Source organism: Aquarana catesbeiana, linkage group LG04 (genome assembly GCF_042186555.1).
Source record: "Aquarana catesbeiana isolate 2022-GZ linkage group LG04, ASM4218655v1, whole genome shotgun sequence".
Taxonomy (NCBI): domain Eukaryota; kingdom Metazoa; phylum Chordata; class Amphibia; order Anura; family Ranidae; genus Aquarana; species Aquarana catesbeiana.
Window position 1 is genome coordinate 304,134,905 of NC_133327.1, and position 19,206 is coordinate 304,154,110.

Here is a 19,206-nt window from a genome sequence, read left to right on the forward strand (position 1 = left end):
TAACATTCCTTTAAATTTCGTACCTGGGGGGGAGTCTATAGTATGCCTGTAAAGGGACGCATGTTTCCCATGTTTCCCATGTTAATTTTGGCTGGGGTTCCCCTTAATATCCATACCAGACCTGAAGGGCCTGGTATGGAATTTAGGGGGACCTCCCACGTCATTTTTTAAAAAAATCTTGGTTCGGGGTTCCCCTGTGGGGAATTCCCATGCCGTTTTTATCAATGAACTTTTATGTGTATTGTCGGACCGGCAATTCATTAATAGCCACGAGTAGTTTTAAATGACTTTTTTTCCTTTGAAATGTCATTTTGCTGTCAGACTGTTCTAAACACGGGAAACGTGCGCCACTTTGCAGGCATACTATAGACACCCCCCCAGGTACGAAATTTAAAGGAATAGTACACTTTTATTGTTTCACTTTAAGCATTATTAAAATCACTGCTCCTGAAAAAACGGCCGTTTTTAAAACTTTTTTTTTTTGCATTGATCCATGTCCCCTGGGGCAGGACCCAGGTCCCCAAACACTTTTTATGACAATAACTTGCATATAAGCCTTAAAATTAGCACTTTTGATTATTAATTTTCATGTCCCATAGACTTTAACGGTGTTCGCATGTTCGAACAAATTTTTTGCCTGTTCGCATGTTCTGGTGCGAACCGAACAGGGGGGTGTTCGGCTCATCCCTACTCCTGATGGTAGATCACTGCGGAGGCAGTTTGTCTTTTTATGTCAAGACAACAGCTACCTTCATTGCTTGACAAAGAAAAAACTTCACAGAACTATTAATCTTGACTTATTTATTCAACTCTAAAGAACGTTTTGGCTTTCGTTGGCCATTAAGGCACATATGTGTCCAGACTATGCACAATAAAGTGTTTACATATTCTGAACAAACAGTAAAAGCACGCTAAAACAAGCCCCCATTTACCTTGTACCTATAAACAGTGCGGAGAAATTAATCTTTAAAAGTCACAACAGAGATAATGGAATTGCACCTCTTTTCTGCTTATTTTCCCTAGCAGCAGAAAGTTTCCAACCTTGCAGCTCTCTAATGTAAACAAATAACAGCTGACATAACCTTACCTAACCAGTCGGCAATTCATTAATACCCACGTGTAGTTTTAAATTACTTTTTTTCCTTTGAAATGTCATTTTGCTGTCAGACTGTTCTAAACACGGGAAACATGCGCCCCTTTACAGGCATACTATAGACACCCCCCGGGTACGAAATTTAAAGGCATATTACACTTTTATTGTTTCACTTTAAGCATTATTAAAATCACTGCTCCTGAAAAAATTGATGTTTTTAAAACTTTTTTTGCATTGATCCATGTCCCCTGGGGCAGGACCCAGGTCCCCAAACACTTTTTATGACAATAACTTGCATATAAGCCTTTAAAATTAGCACTTTTGATTTCTCCCATAGACTTTTAAAGGGTGTTCCGCGGCTTTCGAATTTGCCGCGAACACCCCAAATTGTTTGCTGTTCAGCGAACTGGCGAACAGCCGATGTTCGAGTCGAACATGAGTTCGACTCGAACTTGAAGCTCAACCCTAATCAGGAGCTAATCAATAGAAATCTTTAAATGAGGAAATTTGAGAAAGGTGGGTGTTTAGTGACAGCCTTGTCGTATAACTAGTCTCATAAAATCCACAAAGTATTTTAAAATGTCTTCTTTTTTTACAAAAACATTAAAATTACATGTAATATTAGGTGAATAAAATGTTTAAGCTTATGTATTTATCTGATTACTATTAGCAGATATTAAGTCAGATGATGAGAGGCTGAAACCCTGAAGAAGCAGCTGCGACCGGGAAACACATAGGACAGCTCTACATTAAGTCTAACTACCATCACATGGTTGATTATGTGCATTGGGGTGTATTTTATTCATCTGATATTAAATGTAATTTTAATGCTTTTGTAATAAAATTATGAAATTTAGAATACTTTGTGCATTTTATGAGACTAGTTATACCACAAGGCCATCACTAAGGACCCACCTTTCTCAAATTTCCTCATTTGTGTATGCATTATTGGATTGATGATCTTGTGGTATAGAGCTGGATTAGACACCTGTGGATACCCCTTCTTCTAAACCTTCTTTATGCGACATTAATGCCCCTTACACACGATCAGACATTCCGACAACAAAATCCATGGATTTTTTCCGACGGATGTTGGCTCAAACTTGTTTTGCATACACACGGTCGCACAAAGTTGTCAGAATTTCTGATCGCCAAGAACACGGTCACGTACACCACGTACGACAAGACTATAAAAGGCCAGTTCAGAACCAAGCACGGCACCCTTTGGGCTCCTTTTGCTAATTTCGTGTTAGTAAAAGTTTGGTGAGAGACGATTCGCGCCTTTTCAGACTCGTGGTTTTCAGATCATTTTCTGCTGTTCAGTTTGTGCTTGTGGGTTTGTATCTGGTCTTAAGTGTGTGCAGCGAGTACAATTAACTTGTCATTGTGTTTGTTCGTTACTGATTTTCAGGTTGCTCTTCACAGGCCTTGCTGTTCTTCAGTGCGTTCTGTTACTTCGTTCTGAGCAGCCGACCGTTTTCTAGCCATGTTGCGTGTACGTACTCCTTGTAGAGTTCGTGTTGTGCGGGGGCTTGGTGTTGGGGTCCTTACCTTGACACAAGTCCAGTCCATGAACAGGGTGGGGAGGAGTTCATGGACCAAGAATTGGTTGCTCCAGCGTGACCAGTTCTGTCACATGCCTTTTCTCCTTGAGATCCGTGAGAATAATCCTGACGATTTCAGGAACTTTCTCAGGATGACGGACCCCGTATTTCACTGTTTGTTGGCTTTGCTGACCCCCTATATCAGCATGCAGGATACCTGCATGAGGCAAGCCATCACTCCGGAGCAGAGGCTAGTCGCCACCCTGCGGTACTTGGCGATGGGGAGAAGCCTGCAGGACCTCAAGTTCTCGACAGGCATCTCCCCCCAGGCTGTGGGGATCATAATCCCAGAGACCTGTTCTGCCATCATTCAGGTCCTGCAGAAGGAGTATATTACGGTAAGATTTTTATCCTCTTACATCACATTTTATTGTATAGAATGTTTGCTAATGTATTGTATTTCTTTCATCATTCCCTAATTACCATGATTGTAATATGCTGTGAATGTCCCCTTTGTCCTCATGCATGCTGGATTTTTATGTAATTTAGTTTTGTCCTTCATGTATATTTGCTTTCACTAACCTCCCCAGCAGGCTCTCCTGGGCTTATATTCACCTCATGTAGTCACTTAACAATGTATTTTGTCAGCTCCATAGTAGTGCTTTACCCTAAACACCCCCTAAATATGTAAAAATGAGATTTGGGCTTAAAATTCAGGCAGAGTGCCAGAGGTTTTTTTTTTTTTGGTGTCCCAAAATCATTTGGAACCCTCCCTCCCCCCAACTGCTGATACCAATCCTCTATCTGCTGACTATCTGCTGACTTTGCCAAACCCATACACACTATACCCACCTATTTTGTGGTCAGATTTATGGATGAATTCCCCAAAGCATGTAGTGCAAGGGCCTGCCTGAATACTTTTAAATGGCACTGTTTAACTTTTTGGTATCCTTTTATTATCTTGATAGGTAATAGCAGAATGTAAAAATGTGCTAAAATGTGTACAGTGTGTATTTATATCTTTGTATTATGACACTTCTTACCTGTCCAGTGGGCTGCCAATAGTGTAAGTAAGGAGGGGCTGACCAAAGTAAGACACATTATTTAGGCATTCATCTCTCAATGAAGTGGAGAGGGTTACCGGTCCAAAACATCTCCCCCCATAAAATTTAACAAATGGCTCATGGGGGGGGGGGGAGATCTGATATGTGGACCTTATACCTTTGTCTTTAAATAGTCCCTAAAATAAATGTTATACTGATGTTGGCCAAGAATGTTTGTGTCTAATCTGCTTTCCATGTTTATGTGCAAAATGATTCATTTCTTTTTCTTGTTTGACTCCACAGTTTCCTTCCAACCCACAGGAATGGCAGACTGTGGCCTCCCACTTTGCCCAGCGGTAGGACTTTCCTAACTGCGGAGAGGCAATTGATGGGAAACACATCCACATCGTCCCACCACCCAACTTTGGGTCATACTATTATAATTATTAGGGGTTCAATAGTATTGTGATGTTGGCGGTGGTGTTGGCTACTTATGAGTTCCTGTATGTGGACGTGGGGAAGAATGGCCGGATGTCAGATGGTGGAGTCATCGCCCAGACGGCATTCTACAGGCGTCTCCAGAATGGCAGCTTGGACTTACCACCTTCAGAAGACAATGTGGAAGGACTCCCATTTGTCTTCATTGCAGATGAAGCATTTGCGCTGGGGGACCATCTTATGCGGCCATTCCCGATGAGGACCCTCACCCCGGACCAGAGGGTTTTTAATTACCGGCTGGCCAGAGCCAGAAGAGTGGTGGAGAACACGTTTGGAATCATGGCCAGCCGGTTCCACCTATTTCTTACACCCATACACATGGCGGAGTATAAACTGAATCACATTATCCTGGCGTGCTGTGTTCTTCACAACTTTTTAAGGAGAAATTCTGTGAACTATGCTGCCTCAGTTGGGCCTGAGGCCGGAATTCATGTAAATAAACCAACCCTGATGGCGCTTGAAGCTGGCCGTCCTGGCTTACCCCCCAGAGTGCCCGCGAGGTCCGTCTAAGATACCTTTTATACTTTGCGGGTAGGGGGGCCATCAATATGCCAGACAATGTCTGAGACATTTTTTAAATACAAAAATAACTACTAAAATATGATATGTGCTGACATTTACTGCTTGTGTTTCTTTTAGCTGACCATGACTGGAATGTGGGTAGTCCTGAAAATGGCGTGATTGTGTAACATTAGAAAGTACTGTTGTGTGTTATTTACTAAAGTAAAATACACTTTGCACTACAAGTGCACTTGAGACTGCACTGAAACTGCACTTGTAGTGCAAAGTGGATTTGCCCTTAGGAAATAACCCCCATTGTCACAGAAAACACCAATTTTACCACAACAAAAGTTTGGGAGCTTTGAAACAATAATCCACACATTGTTGATTATCAGTCTTTTTAATACAAGCACAATCACATGTGCAATTATAAAAGGTTTTTAAAACAAACCAACATGTTTGTTGTATAACAATTTTTTGGGTAACGTTAATAAAAGTAGAAATGTCCATTTAAGGTAAAACAGGCATGTTTAAAACCAACAAGAAATACACAAATCTGGAACTTACAAAGTTCAACTTTTGTAGAAATTGAAGGCAATATAAGACATGAGTATTCATAAACTGTGTTTGATATTGCGTTCAGATGGGGTGAAGTCACCCCTGGAAAAGCCAAATTTTGAAGATGCACACAAATTGCCAAATGTCAACATGTGCTAGCTGCCATCACGGGGGATCAAGGGAGGTGTTTTGGGGGTGCAACCCCTTTCTCTCAGCTACTTTATTATTGAGGAAGGGGTTGCACCCCCAAAACGCCTACATTGATCTCCCGTGATGGCAGATAGCACACACTGTTGACACACTGTGTGCATCTTCAAAATTTGGCTTTTCGAGAATATGTCAAAAAATCGGAAACATTTTTCCAAGTCCCTATTACACCCCATGATCTCCCCGATCAGGATCTGGGCACTCTCACTGGTGAAATGACCTGGATCCACAACATCACGATCACCTAAAAATCTAAAAACAAAAACACACCATGTATTAGAAATCTGCCGGCATCCATCTCTTACTTGAGCCTGTGGTCGCAGACACTCACCTGTTGTGGTGACTATTTCCACCACGTCTCCCTCCTCCTCCTCCTGCTCTGCTTAGCTTTGGGGGATTTGCACTTCTTCCTGAGGTGGGGGTCTGTGGTCTCCATGGATGAGTGGTGTCCTCTGAGTCTTTTCTCCCCTATGTAAAAAAAATAGGTATAATTAGCACACAGATATTTGATGGCAGAAATAGGAATATGAAACATTGCTTGGAAGTGGGGTACAATTGTTTGTTTTGGCAGAGTTCCAAGATGAAGAAATATTGTTTTCCTTTGTCAAGCTTGAATACTTACCTGTTTTGTACAAGCAGACACCCCTGTAGTATACACTGGAGCACCTGTGTGGGCCCCCTAATAAAAAGGGTGTTCTGGTCTCCCACACTAGTGCTCCAGTGTCCAGATGTGTAAACAGCTGCTGAGTGTCCTCTCCTTACACAGAATCTAGTTTGCATTACATTCTAGTTACAAATCCATCTAGACACCAAAATTATTTGAGGAGAAGTAGGCTATCAAAAATGTATTCAAATGCATATGGCCAAAACAATGGTGTTTTCTAGGCCGAACGAACATTGTTTCTGGCGAACGAACAATGTGCCCATGAACATGAAAGTTGTCATTTTAAACTGTACAACAGTATAAAGAAAAGCACATGGAGCAGCATGAACGTAATAAAAATAATGAATAGGAACACAGGACAACTACTTACTTTTTTGCAGCACTCTCCTGATCCTTCTGTACTGCTCGTGCTCCCTTAATTTGAGGTCCGACCACCGCTTCCTGAGTTGATCTTTCGATCGTCGTACCCCAAAATTCCGGTGCAGACTCTTGACTACTTTCGCCATGATCTTGGCCTTTCTGACATTGGGGTTGGGGTAAGGTCCATACTTCCCTTCATAGTCGGCCCTCTAGAGGATGTCGACCATCTCCAACATCTCCCCAAAGGACATATTTGATGCCTTAAATCGTCTCCTCCGGGATCGGGACACTTCTGGCTCTGGGCTTTCCTCCTCCTCATTGCTGTAATTAGCACGCACCTGCTGTATTTCCGCCATGTGCTCTTCCCCCACTGCGCCGAACGAGAAGGGGCGGGAATAGACTACAAAGAACGGGGCGGGTGGAGTCTCACGCATGCGCAGTGTATATAAAACGTAACACGCGTGTGTAGTATATACGAGCAGAGGAAGGAGTTTTGAAAGCGCCGATCGTGATAACGAAGGTAACATTTAAACTTGGGCCTATACTGCTTATAGATTGAGGCCTATATTGGGACAAGATTAGGAGACTTTAGCCTGACATTAGGGTTTGTCTTGTGTATTGCAGATAAAATGGATGGCTTCAATGACCACAACTTCCTCCCCCTGTTCAGAGACAAATACAGGTGTCTGTCTGTGGCAGGTGAAACACCCGCATTATAATCATAAACAAAAGAGGCAGGCAGCACTGGATAAACTGCTGGAGTTGGTGAAGCCGGTGGTCCCCACAGCAACCATCTCCTATTTAAAAGCCAAAATTGGTGGCCTGAGGAGCACTTATCTTAGGGAGCACAAGAAGGTCCAGGATTCCCAGAGATCAGGAGCTGCAACAGATGACGTTTATGTCCCCAGGCTGTGGTACTATGAGAGACTGCGATTTCTATCAGACCACACTGAAGTCAGTGAATCCCTCTGAATCCCTCTCAACCCTTCCTTCCACTCTTCCTTCCACCATATCTTCCACCCCAGCTGAGGCTTCTGATGTCCAACCTGGGACTTCCAGCCAGGAAGAAGTGGCGGAGCCCAGCTGGAGCTCCAGATTTCTGGTCAAGAAATAAATGATGTTTACTAGATGTTATTATTGATTACTAATCGCTGATTTAATAAAGTGTTTAACATATCAATAGACAGTAGTGGGCAAAAATAATTGGGACAAGAATGAAAAATGCTGGGCTCAGAATGATAGTCTGTTATATTTGGTAACATTCAATTTGCAACAGTCATGAGATGAAAATTATGTGTGATTGATGAAGAAAAAACTAAAACTATGTCTCTTTTTCATACCCAGGAAGACCTCAGCGAGGAGGAGGCTGTGGAATGTGGCACACAGGAGGAGGCTGTGTAATGTGGCAGGCAGGAGGAGGCGGGGTTTAGTGGCAGCCAGGAGGAGGCAGAGCCAAGTGGCAGCCAGAAGAAGGCTGGGCCCAGTAGGAGCCTGACAGAATCGTAGTTCCCTCCCCTCTGCCTTCCAAACAAAAGACCCAGGAAGGGGAGTAACGTGCAGGATTCAGCACTCGGGCTGATTCAGGAGGCTTCTGCGTCCCTCAGAGCCTTCCCCACTCCTGAAGAGGCCTTTGCCTGCATGGCTGCCACAAAACTGCAGGGCATGCAGGAGGGCCAACACCTCATGTGTGAGGAACTCATTTATAAAACCTTAACTAAGGGGGTGAGGGGCCAAATCACACCCAATACCCACCTGTGTGAGTTGGACCATCCTCCTCCTCCAGGTCCTACTCCTCCCCCTGCCACACCTCCACCACCAGAGCCACAGTGTGGAAGGAAGCGTGGAAGAAAGACCAGAGAGTGATGACCTGGGTTCAGTCTGGTCTGACAAAAGATGCAGCCTCTTGTATGACCACAACCTGGGGACATGTATGTCATCTGCTGCTGTTCATGATCTCTTGGACTTCTGGACCAGATTGCACTCCCTTATATATGGCCACCAATTTTGCATGACAATAGTTGATGTGTGCCCTGGGGGCCAAGGGCTTTGCCAAGCTCTGCAGTTTCTCCAGCGTTTCCTCCCTCTTTGTTTGGTTCTGAGCCCTTAATAAAGGATTTTTTGTTGCAATTATACTTGCCTATGTGTGTTTTCCTTCAAAAAGGACAGTTTGTTTGTGAGGAGGCAGGTACATTTCAAAAATACAATGTGAAATTAACAAGGGACACCAACACCAAGCAACCTCCTTGAGATTAAATAATACAAGATAATAATGGTGTTGTGGTAACTTGACACACAAAACACACCCAAATCTATTCTGGAGTTAAAAAAAAAAATGAAATATGAGGCTTGAAAAAAATACTAACCAAAAAAAAAAAAATTTTGAGTCAGATGTGACAAATACAAATATTATATTGATGAAATGACCATAAATAATAAAGAAAGAAGTTTGTGAGAACTCTGTGTGAATATGAGCAGCAAAACTACTTCATTCTTCTAGCATTATAAAGAAGAAGAGAGTGCGCTGCATTAAACAATTTAAAACATTGCAGCATGACGAAAGTGCTATATCCATTCTGAACGCTAATTTTACCAGACCGAGCAGTTCCGTCTCGGAATTTCTTCTGAGCATGCGTGGCACTTTGTGCGTCGGAATTGTCCACACACGGTCGGAATTGACGCGATCAGATTTTGTTGTCAGAAAATTTTATAGCCTTCTCTCAAACTTTGTGTGTCGGAAATTCCAATGGAAAAAGTCAGATGGAGACCACACACGGTCGGAATTTTCGACAACAAGCTCCGATCGCACATTTTCCGTCGGAAAATCCGACCATGTGTACAGGGCATAAGAAGGAATCTTTCCAATAGAGACAACGAACTTAAAACCTACCCAAAAGCATTACCAGCTTCTTATAACCTTAAAACCCATTTATTTGCTCCCATTTAGCCTTGAAAGCAGTCTATTACTATAGCCTTGACTTCCAAGGTAAACTTTTTGAAATTTCGGTTTCGCCCGAAAACTACATTTATTTAGTTACTCCCGAAATTCATTTTTATTTATTTTGTTTTGTTAAAAAATGCATTCATACTAAAATCCAAATTAATTAAGGTCGAATCTGTCAATTGAAGGCTTATGGTGTCTGTCGGATGTTTTAAGAAAATTTGACGAAGCAGTTAAACTGTACGACGACGCCATCGCACATTTCCAGTCGAATGTTCCGCCCACAAGCTATAGAAGAATTCTAATGTTGTTTGAGTAGTATCATTATCAAGTTCAACACAACACTAACACACTAGCAGATTAATAGCAGATGAAATAAAAAAGCTAAGTTGAACTATAGCTTGCTTCACTATCTGTTCTGCTGCTGTGTTTATTGCTTAATAATTGAGGTTCTCTGTTAACAAACAAACAGACCAGCTAAGATTGACTGTCTGAAATTATTCAGTGTGTCTGTCTCTGTTGGCAATCGTAAGTGAAAGTAAGTTGGCTATACGAGTGTGCACTAAGTTCTAGCTATTTTACTGCTCCTTCTCTTTGGTTACAATAAGCCAATAACATTGATCATCATCATCATTTTACTTCCCCCACCCATTCCAGCAGAGACCACTAACAGCTCTTTTACTATTGTATCTATAATGTTAAATCTTTTCTCTCTATGTTGAATAATCTTGGACTAATAGAGTTAGGTTAGGCACATTCGACTGCAGGTTCAATAGACACAGATCTCTATAGTCACCGTCATGTTGAATCTTATATCTATCTATATCAAACTGTTGTCACAATGATACGAAAATATAATGGATTCAAAAATAAAGCATTTTTTTATTTTGGATCTTTCGGATTTCAGAATCTGTGTGTTCATTATCGTTTTGTTAAAACAAACACGAAAAAAATCCCCGAAGTTTGGACGAAAATGCATTCGGACGATAATGAATGCACACGTCTAGTAAACTTTTCTCCCAGAACCAATAAAGGCTTGCCCATCCACAATACCACTCGCTATTGAGGTTATCTCATCAGCGCACATTGGCACTCTTATTTGATAGTAATATAATAGGGAAGGAGGGTGGGGCAAGTCCTAGTCCCAGGAAAGGTTTATCATCAAAGTCAGAAAAAATGAGCCCATAGTGATGGAATGACCTGGGCTTCTGATGCACAAATAGATTTTCCAGATATTAAAAGTACTGGGGCCTCTTTGTGATGACTGCTTTTTGACACAATTTTTAGTATAAAACCTAAATAAAAAAGACTAGTAGCTTCACATTTATTATGACAAAATATCCCATTTTGCGAATTGTTTTTAATATTTAAATGATCCACGCTGCATTGCCAGTTTTGAAGAGAGAGCATGATTATGTCTTTGCAGCCCCTTTTCCTCTATTAATGATTTCATACAATGTCAATTTTATTTGAATGTTACATTTCTGTTGGTAATTAGGGTTTATTATATTTTCAGGAACATAATTATTTGTATCTTGTACAAGGATTGTACATAGCAGGTCTTGTGTCTGTTCTGGAAATGCCTACGATATGTTTTTTGACAAACAATTGGAAATATTTTTGGGCCATGTCATTAAGTACTATTATGTGCACTGCTTTATATTTCAAATGACTTAATTGCTTTTTTTTCTACAGGATATGACCTCGCAGAGCATTTTTCTCTGAGAAAGGCATCCTGTGGAGGCGAAAAGACATGTTTTAAGCTAGGAAGCACTCCTCTGATCAAAGACACACAGTGAGTAATGAATATTTCTTTATAATACACTTAGGGAAATTGAAATGAAGTGGTGCTGGATTTTGCTATATATTCTGAAATATTGAAATGAACTGTGTATTCATTTCTTTTAAAAATTATATATATATATATATATATATATATATATATATATAATATATATATATATATATATATCTTTAATAATTTCTATCAGATATAGCTTGATTATCACAAACACTGCATACATTAAAGCTCTGAAAACACCCAGTGAATGAAAATGGACACACATTACATACTGTAGATGTCTTTAAAAAGTATGCTATCTTCAGTGCTAAAGTGCAGTAATAAGCATTAAGAACTAAAATGGAAATTTACTTTATTTATTAATTGGTTGATATCTAAAATTTCTACAATAATTCGGTTGAAATGTTATGTTCAATAGCTTTCTATTCTCTGGGGTTAGTACATGAATAAGAATGGTGCTGGAGCTATCTGTCTGTGCCATAGGCATGTACAGTAATAGGATATAAATATGCATCTTCATATGATATTTAGATGGCGAAAAAAGGTATTTTACAATGAATGTGATGCAGTATGATGCTCACATAATTGAGTATTATTTAACTTATTCATGAATCAAGAATAGGTCATGAATCATATTAACAGTACACGGAAACCAGAGTAAAGACAGACCTCTCTACCTGGTTATAGTTAAATGCTGAGTTAATTGGAACAAACTCAGCTCCAGTGTTGTCACATGAAAATATATAATAAAACATTTGCAAAAATGTGAGGGGTGTAATCAGTTTTGTGAGATATTGTATGTATTGCATATTTTGTCATCCCTCATATTTTTAGAGAACTCTGTGCTGGATTTGATTGATCCCATTTATCTGAGTGTGATGAAGATTTTATATTTATGTACTCTCCAGGACCTTGGTGTGTTGTTTAGCAACACTGATTCGTGTGGGAAGTTACATAGTTACATAGTAGGTGAGGTTGAAAAAAGACACAAGTCCATCAAGTCCAATCTATGTGTGTGATTATATGTCAGTATTACATTGTATATCCCTGTATGTTGTGGTCATTCAGGTGCTTATCTAATAGTTTTTTGAAACTATTGATGCTGCCCGCTGAGACCACCACCTGTGGAAGGGAATTCCACACTCTTGCCGCTCTTACAGTAAAGAACCCTCTACATAGTTTAAGAGGTTCTCCCCCCAGTGTATAGATTGCATTCATATTTTTGCCACCCAATTACATTATTTTACATTTTTCTACATTAAACCGCATTTGCCATGTAGTTTCCCACCCCATTAATATGTTCAGATCTTTTTGCAAGGTTTCCACATCCTGCAGAGAAGTTATTGCCCTGCTTAGCTTAGTATCATCAATAAATACAGAGATTGAACTGTTTTCCCCATCCTCCAGGTCGTTTAAAAAACTCTGATTTTTAACGCACCACTTAGTGCATTTCCACTTACTCTGGTTTTTAACTCACCACTTAGTCCAGCTCCACTATCTCTGTTTTTTAACTCACCACTTAGTCCAGCTCCACTTGGTCTAAGTTCCAGCAAGCTCAAGATGAGCAGGCTCAAAATGATTTCTACAGAAGGCTGTATAGGCCTCAAGCACCTGTGACCAATTAACCATTTCCCTTAATTAGTAGGCTGAAGGAAGGGAAGAAAAAAAGGCTGATTAAAAAGTGACAGAAAAAGGTGTTAAAAAGCTGCCAGGATAATACCCAAAAAGAACCTAAAAATGCAACACGACAATAACCAGCAGTCAAAAGCAAAACTTGTTCTCTCACTCTTAACTCAAAGTCCCCACTGTTTAGCTTCCAACCAGCAAGTCTGGCCGGAAGTTCTTCTGATACATAGATTATTTCATTACATGGACCATTCTTCAATTATTTTCATTGTTTATCACTATTGGGACTTCTGGTTCTACCAATGCATCCAATGTTTGGCGCCATCAAATAGTTTTTTTTGTGCTGGATTCATGAAAACTATTTCTTATGATATATATATATATTCTCTATATTCTGATCGATATTTGTTTTTAGAACTGAACCAAATGATTATTTCACTAGTCTAAAGGCAATTATGAGTTTCTCTAAAGAAACAAAAGAGCTGGGCTGTCCTCATCCATAGACACACACAGTGCTGGTAAGCCACACCCCTACATCCTTCTCCCACACCCCCACATCCTCCTCCCATATAGAGCAGCAGAACTCTATGGCTACCATTGTTGCCTGTGTCTCTTGTGAGACTAGGGAGTAGAGAAGCGCTACTAAAGCCAGGACAGCACTGGATCAGTGAAATGAGCCAAGTATGTGCTTAGGGGTAGGGGGAAACAGGTAGTAGGACCTTTTCCTTTTTAAAAAGCGTTTATTTGTGTAAAAAAGGATTATCGAGAAAGTCATAGCAATGTGGACGCAGCCGCTACATTAGCAAAAGAGAAAAACACAAAGGGTTTCGCTAAAAAGGAATGTACAGGACATATCTCAACAGATGCAATGGTAAACATGTTAGTGCAAATAAAGTATAAAAGGTAGTAGGACATTTTGTACCTTAAAGCATAAAATGCATTAAGGTAAAAACATTTAGGCCTTAAAACCACCACCGTAAAATATACAACTGCGTTAATGTGCTACACCCTGCAGTAGGATATGGTTCTGACATAACCAGAACTTCTAGATCAGATTTTGTCATATTCGCTACAATAATTCATCATTGGCATGTGAATAATGTTGTAGATCAAAGATGAATTATTGTAGCAAATATGACAAAATCTGATCTAGAAGTTCTGGTTATGTCAAAACCATAACCTACTACAAGGTGTCAGGTGTGTTAAATGTGGTATTATTGCTCTCACTCTCACATACTGGTCACTGGAAGTTCAACATGGCACCTCATGGCAAAGAACTCTCTGAGGATCTGAAAAAAAGAATTGTTGCTCTAAATAAAGATGGCCTAGGCTATAAGAAGATTGCCAAGACCCTGAAACTGAGCTGCAGCACAAGGGCCAAGACAATACAGTGGTTTAACAGGACAGGTTCCACACAGAACAGGCCTCGTCATGGTCGACCAAAGAAGTTGCTTGCATGTGCTCAGCGCCATATCCAGAGGTTGTCTTTGGGAAATATACATATGAGTTCTGCCAGAATTGCTGCAGAGGTTTAAGGGGTGGGGGGTCAGCCTGTCAGTGCTCAGACCATACGCCGCACGCTGCATCAAATTGGTCTGCATGGCTGTTGTCCTAGAAGGAAGCCTCTTCTAAAGATGATGCACAAGAAAGCCCGCAAACAGTTTGCTGAAGAAAAGCAGACTAAGGACATGGTTTACTGGAACCATATTGGTCTGGTCAACAATGGATGTTTTCTCTCCTCTTTTCTGCAGCTGTAGGTTTTTATAATGGGATCATTATTGTTTTAATTACACTGAGAGGGTGGGTTTGCTATGCACCGTGGTGATTGGTTGTTTTACCAGCGTGCATACCCCGCCCTCCCTCTTTTACTTTTTTACTTTTCTATTTATATCACACTATTACTATCCCTCTCTAGCTACGAATAAGCATCCAAATGATGTGAAACGCGTTAGCAGTCTACCACCCTGTACGTCTCTGCTATTGACTGTATGTTTGGATTTTATTGAAATAAAGATGTCCTTATCCCAGAGTGCGGCTATCCAGGATTTCTTTCTACCTCTTTACTGGAACCATGTCCTGTGGTCTGAGACCAAGATAAACCTATTTGGTTCAGATGGTGTCAAGTGTGTGTGGCAGCAACCAGGTGAGGAGTACAAAGACAAGTGTGTCTTGCCTACAGTCAAGCATGGTGGTCGAGTGTCATTGTCTGGGGCTGCATGAGTGCTGCCGGCGCTGGGAAGCTACAGTTCATTGAGGGAACCATGAATGCCAACATGTACTGTGACATACTGAAGCAGAGCATGATCCCCTCCCTTCAGAGACTGGGCCATTTTAACTTAGGGGTGTACTCACTTTTGTTGCCAGCGGTTTAGACATTAATGGCTGTGTGAGTTATTTATAGGGGACAGCAAATTTACACTGTTATACAAGCTGTACACTCACTACTTTACATTGTAGCAAAGTGTCATTTGTTGGGTGTTGACACATGAAAAGTTATAATAAAATATTTACAAAAATGTGTGGGGTGTACTCACTTTTGTGAGATACTGTATGTCTGGTCACCTATGATTTGATATCTTATGTTTCTAATGCCCCGTACACACGGTCGGACTTTGTTCGGACATTCCGACAACAAAATCCTCAGATTTTTTCCGACGGATGTTGACTCAAACTTGTTTTGCCTACACACGGTCGCACAAAGTTGTCGGAATTTCCGATTGCCAAGAACGCGGTGACGTCAAGCACGTACGACGAGACTAGAAAAGGCCAGTTCAGAACCAAGCGCGGCACCCTTTGGGCTCCTTTTGCTAATCTCGTGTTAGTAAAAGTTTGGTGAGAGACGATTTGCGCTTTTTCAGACTCGTGGCTTTCAGATCGTTTTCTGCCGTTCAGTTTGTGCTTGTGGGTTTGTATCTGCTCTTCAGTGCGTGCAGTCAGTTCGTATTGGAGTTTTCTGTGCGATCTTGTCCGCTCGTTGCTGTTTTTCAGGTCGCTCTTCACAGGCCTTGCTGTTCTTCAGTGCGTTCTGTTACTTCGTTCTGAGCAGCCGACCGTTTTCTAGCCATGTTTCGTATGCGTACTCCTCGTAGAGTTCGTGCTGTGCGGGGGCTTGGTGTTGGGGTCCTGACCTTGACACAAGTCCAGTCCATGAACAGGGTGGGGAGGAGTTCATGGACCAAGAATTGGTTGCTTCAGCGTGACCAGTTCTCTCATATGCCTTTGCTCCGTGAGATCCGTGAGAATAATCCTGATGATTTCAGGAACTTTCTCAGGATGACGGACCCCGTATTTCACCGTTTGTTGGCTTCGCTGACCCCCTATATCAGCAGGCAGGATACCTGCATGAGGCAAGCCATCACTCCGGAGCAGAGGTTGGTCGCTACCTTGCGGTATTTGGCAACAGGGAGAAGCCTGCAGGACTTGAAGTTCTCGACAGGCATCTCCCCCCAGGCTCTGGGGATCATTATCCCAGAGACCTGTTCTGCCATCATCCAGGTCCTGCAGAAGGAGTATATTAAGGTAAGATTTTTATCCTTTTATATCCCATTTTATTGTATTGAATGTTTGATAATATATTGTATTTCTTTCCTCATTCCCTAATTACCATGATTGGAATATGCTGTGAATGTCCCCTTTGTCCTCATGCATGCTGGATTTTTATGTAATTATTATTTTAGGTCCTTCATACATATTTGCCCTTCAATAACCTCCCCAGCATGGTGTCTCCTGCCCTATATTCACCTCATGTAGTTACTTAACAATGTATTTTATCAGCTCCATAGTAGTGCTTTACCCCAAACACCCCCTAAAATGTTTTGAAATGTTATTTTTGATTTAAATTCAGGCAGAGGGCCAGAGGCTTTTTTTTGTGGTGTCCCCAAATTTTTTGTAACCCTCCCTCCCCCAACTGCTAAGTCAGCTGATCCCAATTCTCTATCCTCAATCATCTATCTGCTGACTTTGCCAAACCCATACACACTATAACCATCTCTTTAGTGCTCAGATTTATGGATGAATTCCCCAAAGCATGTAGTGCAAGGGCCTGCCTGTATACTTTCCAATGGTACTGTTTAAAGTTCTTGTATCCTATTATGATCTTGATAGGTAATAGCAGAATGTCCAAATGTGCTCAAATGTGTACAGTGTGTATTTATATCTTTGTATTATGACACTTCTTACCTGTCCAGTGGGCTGCCAATAGTGTAACTAAGGAGGGGCTGTTCCAAGTAATACCCTGTATTTAGGCATTCATCTCTCAATGAAGTGAAGAGGGTTACCTTTCCAAGAGTTCCCCCCTCCCCCTATAATGTTAGAAATGGCCCATGAGAGGGGGGGGGGAATATGATAGGTGTACCTTATACTTTGTTGTTGTTAAATTCCCCTTAATAAATGCTATCTGGAGGTTGACCCATAATGTTTGTGTCTAATCTGCTTGCCAGGTTTCTGTGAAAAAATAGTAATGTTTATTGTTTTTTCCTCAACAGTTTCCTTCCACGCCACAGGAATGGCAGACTGTGGCCTCCCACTTTGCCCAGCGGTGGGACTTTCCTAACTGCGGAGGGGCAATTGATGGGAAACACGTCCACATCGTCCCACCACCCAACTCGGGGTCGTACTATTATAATTACAAGGGGTTTAATAGTATAGTGATGTTGGCGGTGGTGTCGGCTAATTACGACTTCTTGTATGTGGACGTGGGGAAGAATGGCCGGATGTCCGATGGTGGAGTGATCGCCCAGACGGAGTTCTACAGGCGTCTCCAGAATGGCAGCTTGGACTTGCCACCTCCAGAGGACAATGTTGAAGGTCTCCCATTTGTGTTCGTTGCTGATGAAGCATTTGCGCTGGGGGACCACCTGATGCGGCCATTCCCGATGAGGACCCTCACCCCGGAACAGAGGGTTTTTAATTACCGGCTGGCCAGAGCCCGAAGAGTGGTGGAGAACACATTTGGAATCCTGGCCAGCCGGTTCCGATTATTTATGACACCCATCCATATGGCGGAGTATAAACTGAACCATATAATACTTGCCTGCTGTGTTCTCCATAATTTTCTACGAAAACATTCAGCCAACTATGCTGGCTCAGTTGGGCCTGAGGCCGGAATCCCAAATACATCAACAATGACGGCACTTGAAAGCGGCCGTCCTGGCTTGCCCTCCCTGAATGCCCGTGATGTCCGGTTACGATACCTGGAGTTCTTTGCGGGTAGGGGGGCTATCAATATGCCAGACAATATGTGACACCTTTTTCAAATAAAAAACAACCAAAAGAAATTCTTGGTGGACATTTACTGCTTGTGTTTGTTTTAGCTGACCCTGACAGAAATGTGTTGAGTGCAGAAAATGTCGTGATTGGGTAACCTTATAAAAAACAGTGTTGGCTGGTACTTCCTAAATGCAAAAACACATTTCACTACAAGTGCACTTGCAACTGCACTGAACCTGCACTTGTAGTGCAAAGAGGATTTGCCCTTGGGAAATAACCCCCATTTGTGCATAAAACAACAATTACATCACCCCAAAAGTGTTGTAGTGTTGAGACAATAATCCACACATTCTTGAGTAAGGCACTTTTTTATACCTGCACACTCACATGCGCATTTACCAAAGGTTTTTAAAACAAACCAACATGTTTGTTGTATAACAATGTTTGCAGTAGCATTATGAAAAATCAAAATATCCATTTCAGATAAAACAGGACTGTGTAACACCAACAAGAAAGCCAAAAAACTTGAACTTACAAAGTTCACATTAGGTAAAACCTGAAGGCTATATCAGACATCAGTATTTAGGAACTGGGTTTGATCTAGCGTTCAGATGGGGGGAAATCACCCCTGGAAAAGCCAAATTTGGAAGATGCACACCAATTTACGAATGGCAACATGTGCTATCTGCCATCAGGGGGGATCAAGGGACGTGTTTTGGGGGAGAAAGCCTTTCCTCAATGCGACTTTATAATTGAGGAAGGTGTTGCACCCCCAAAACGCGTCCATTGATCTCCCGTGATGGCAGATAGCACATGTTGGCACACTGTGTGCATCCTCCAAATTTGGCTTTTCTAAACATTTTAAAAATTTTTGGAAGATTGGACCACAATAAAGCAGGTGATTTTGTGGGGTTTAAATTCGCCCCAAAACATCAATGATGTTATTATTTTTTTTAATAACATCACTGATTTGTTTCTGGATGTTTTGCAATTGGAGATTACACCCCATGTTCTCCCCGATAAGTATCTGGGCACTTTCTGAAGTAAAGCGTTCAGGATCCCTCACATCACGATCACCTAAAAAGAGATAAAGAACAAAAAAAAGGTCTCAAAAATCTGCCACCATCCATCTCGTTTACCTGAGTCTGTGGTCGCAGACACTCAC

At 41.5% G+C, this 19,206-nt stretch overlaps 1 protein-coding gene across 3 annotated transcripts in view; it reads left to right on the forward strand.

Annotated features, from left to right (window-relative positions):
* COL19A1 (collagen type XIX alpha 1 chain) overlaps positions 1 to 19,206 on the forward strand; it is a 1,371,841-nt gene that overhangs the window by 155,341 nt on the left and 1,197,294 nt on the right. For all 3 annotated transcript variants that reach the window (XM_073626739.1, XM_073626741.1, XM_073626740.1), the window contains exon 4: positions 11,102 to 11,201. In XM_073626739.1, the coding sequence (XP_073482840.1) occupies positions 11,102 to 11,201 (100 nt within the window). The remainder of the gene's footprint in view (positions 1 to 11,101; positions 11,202 to 19,206) is intronic.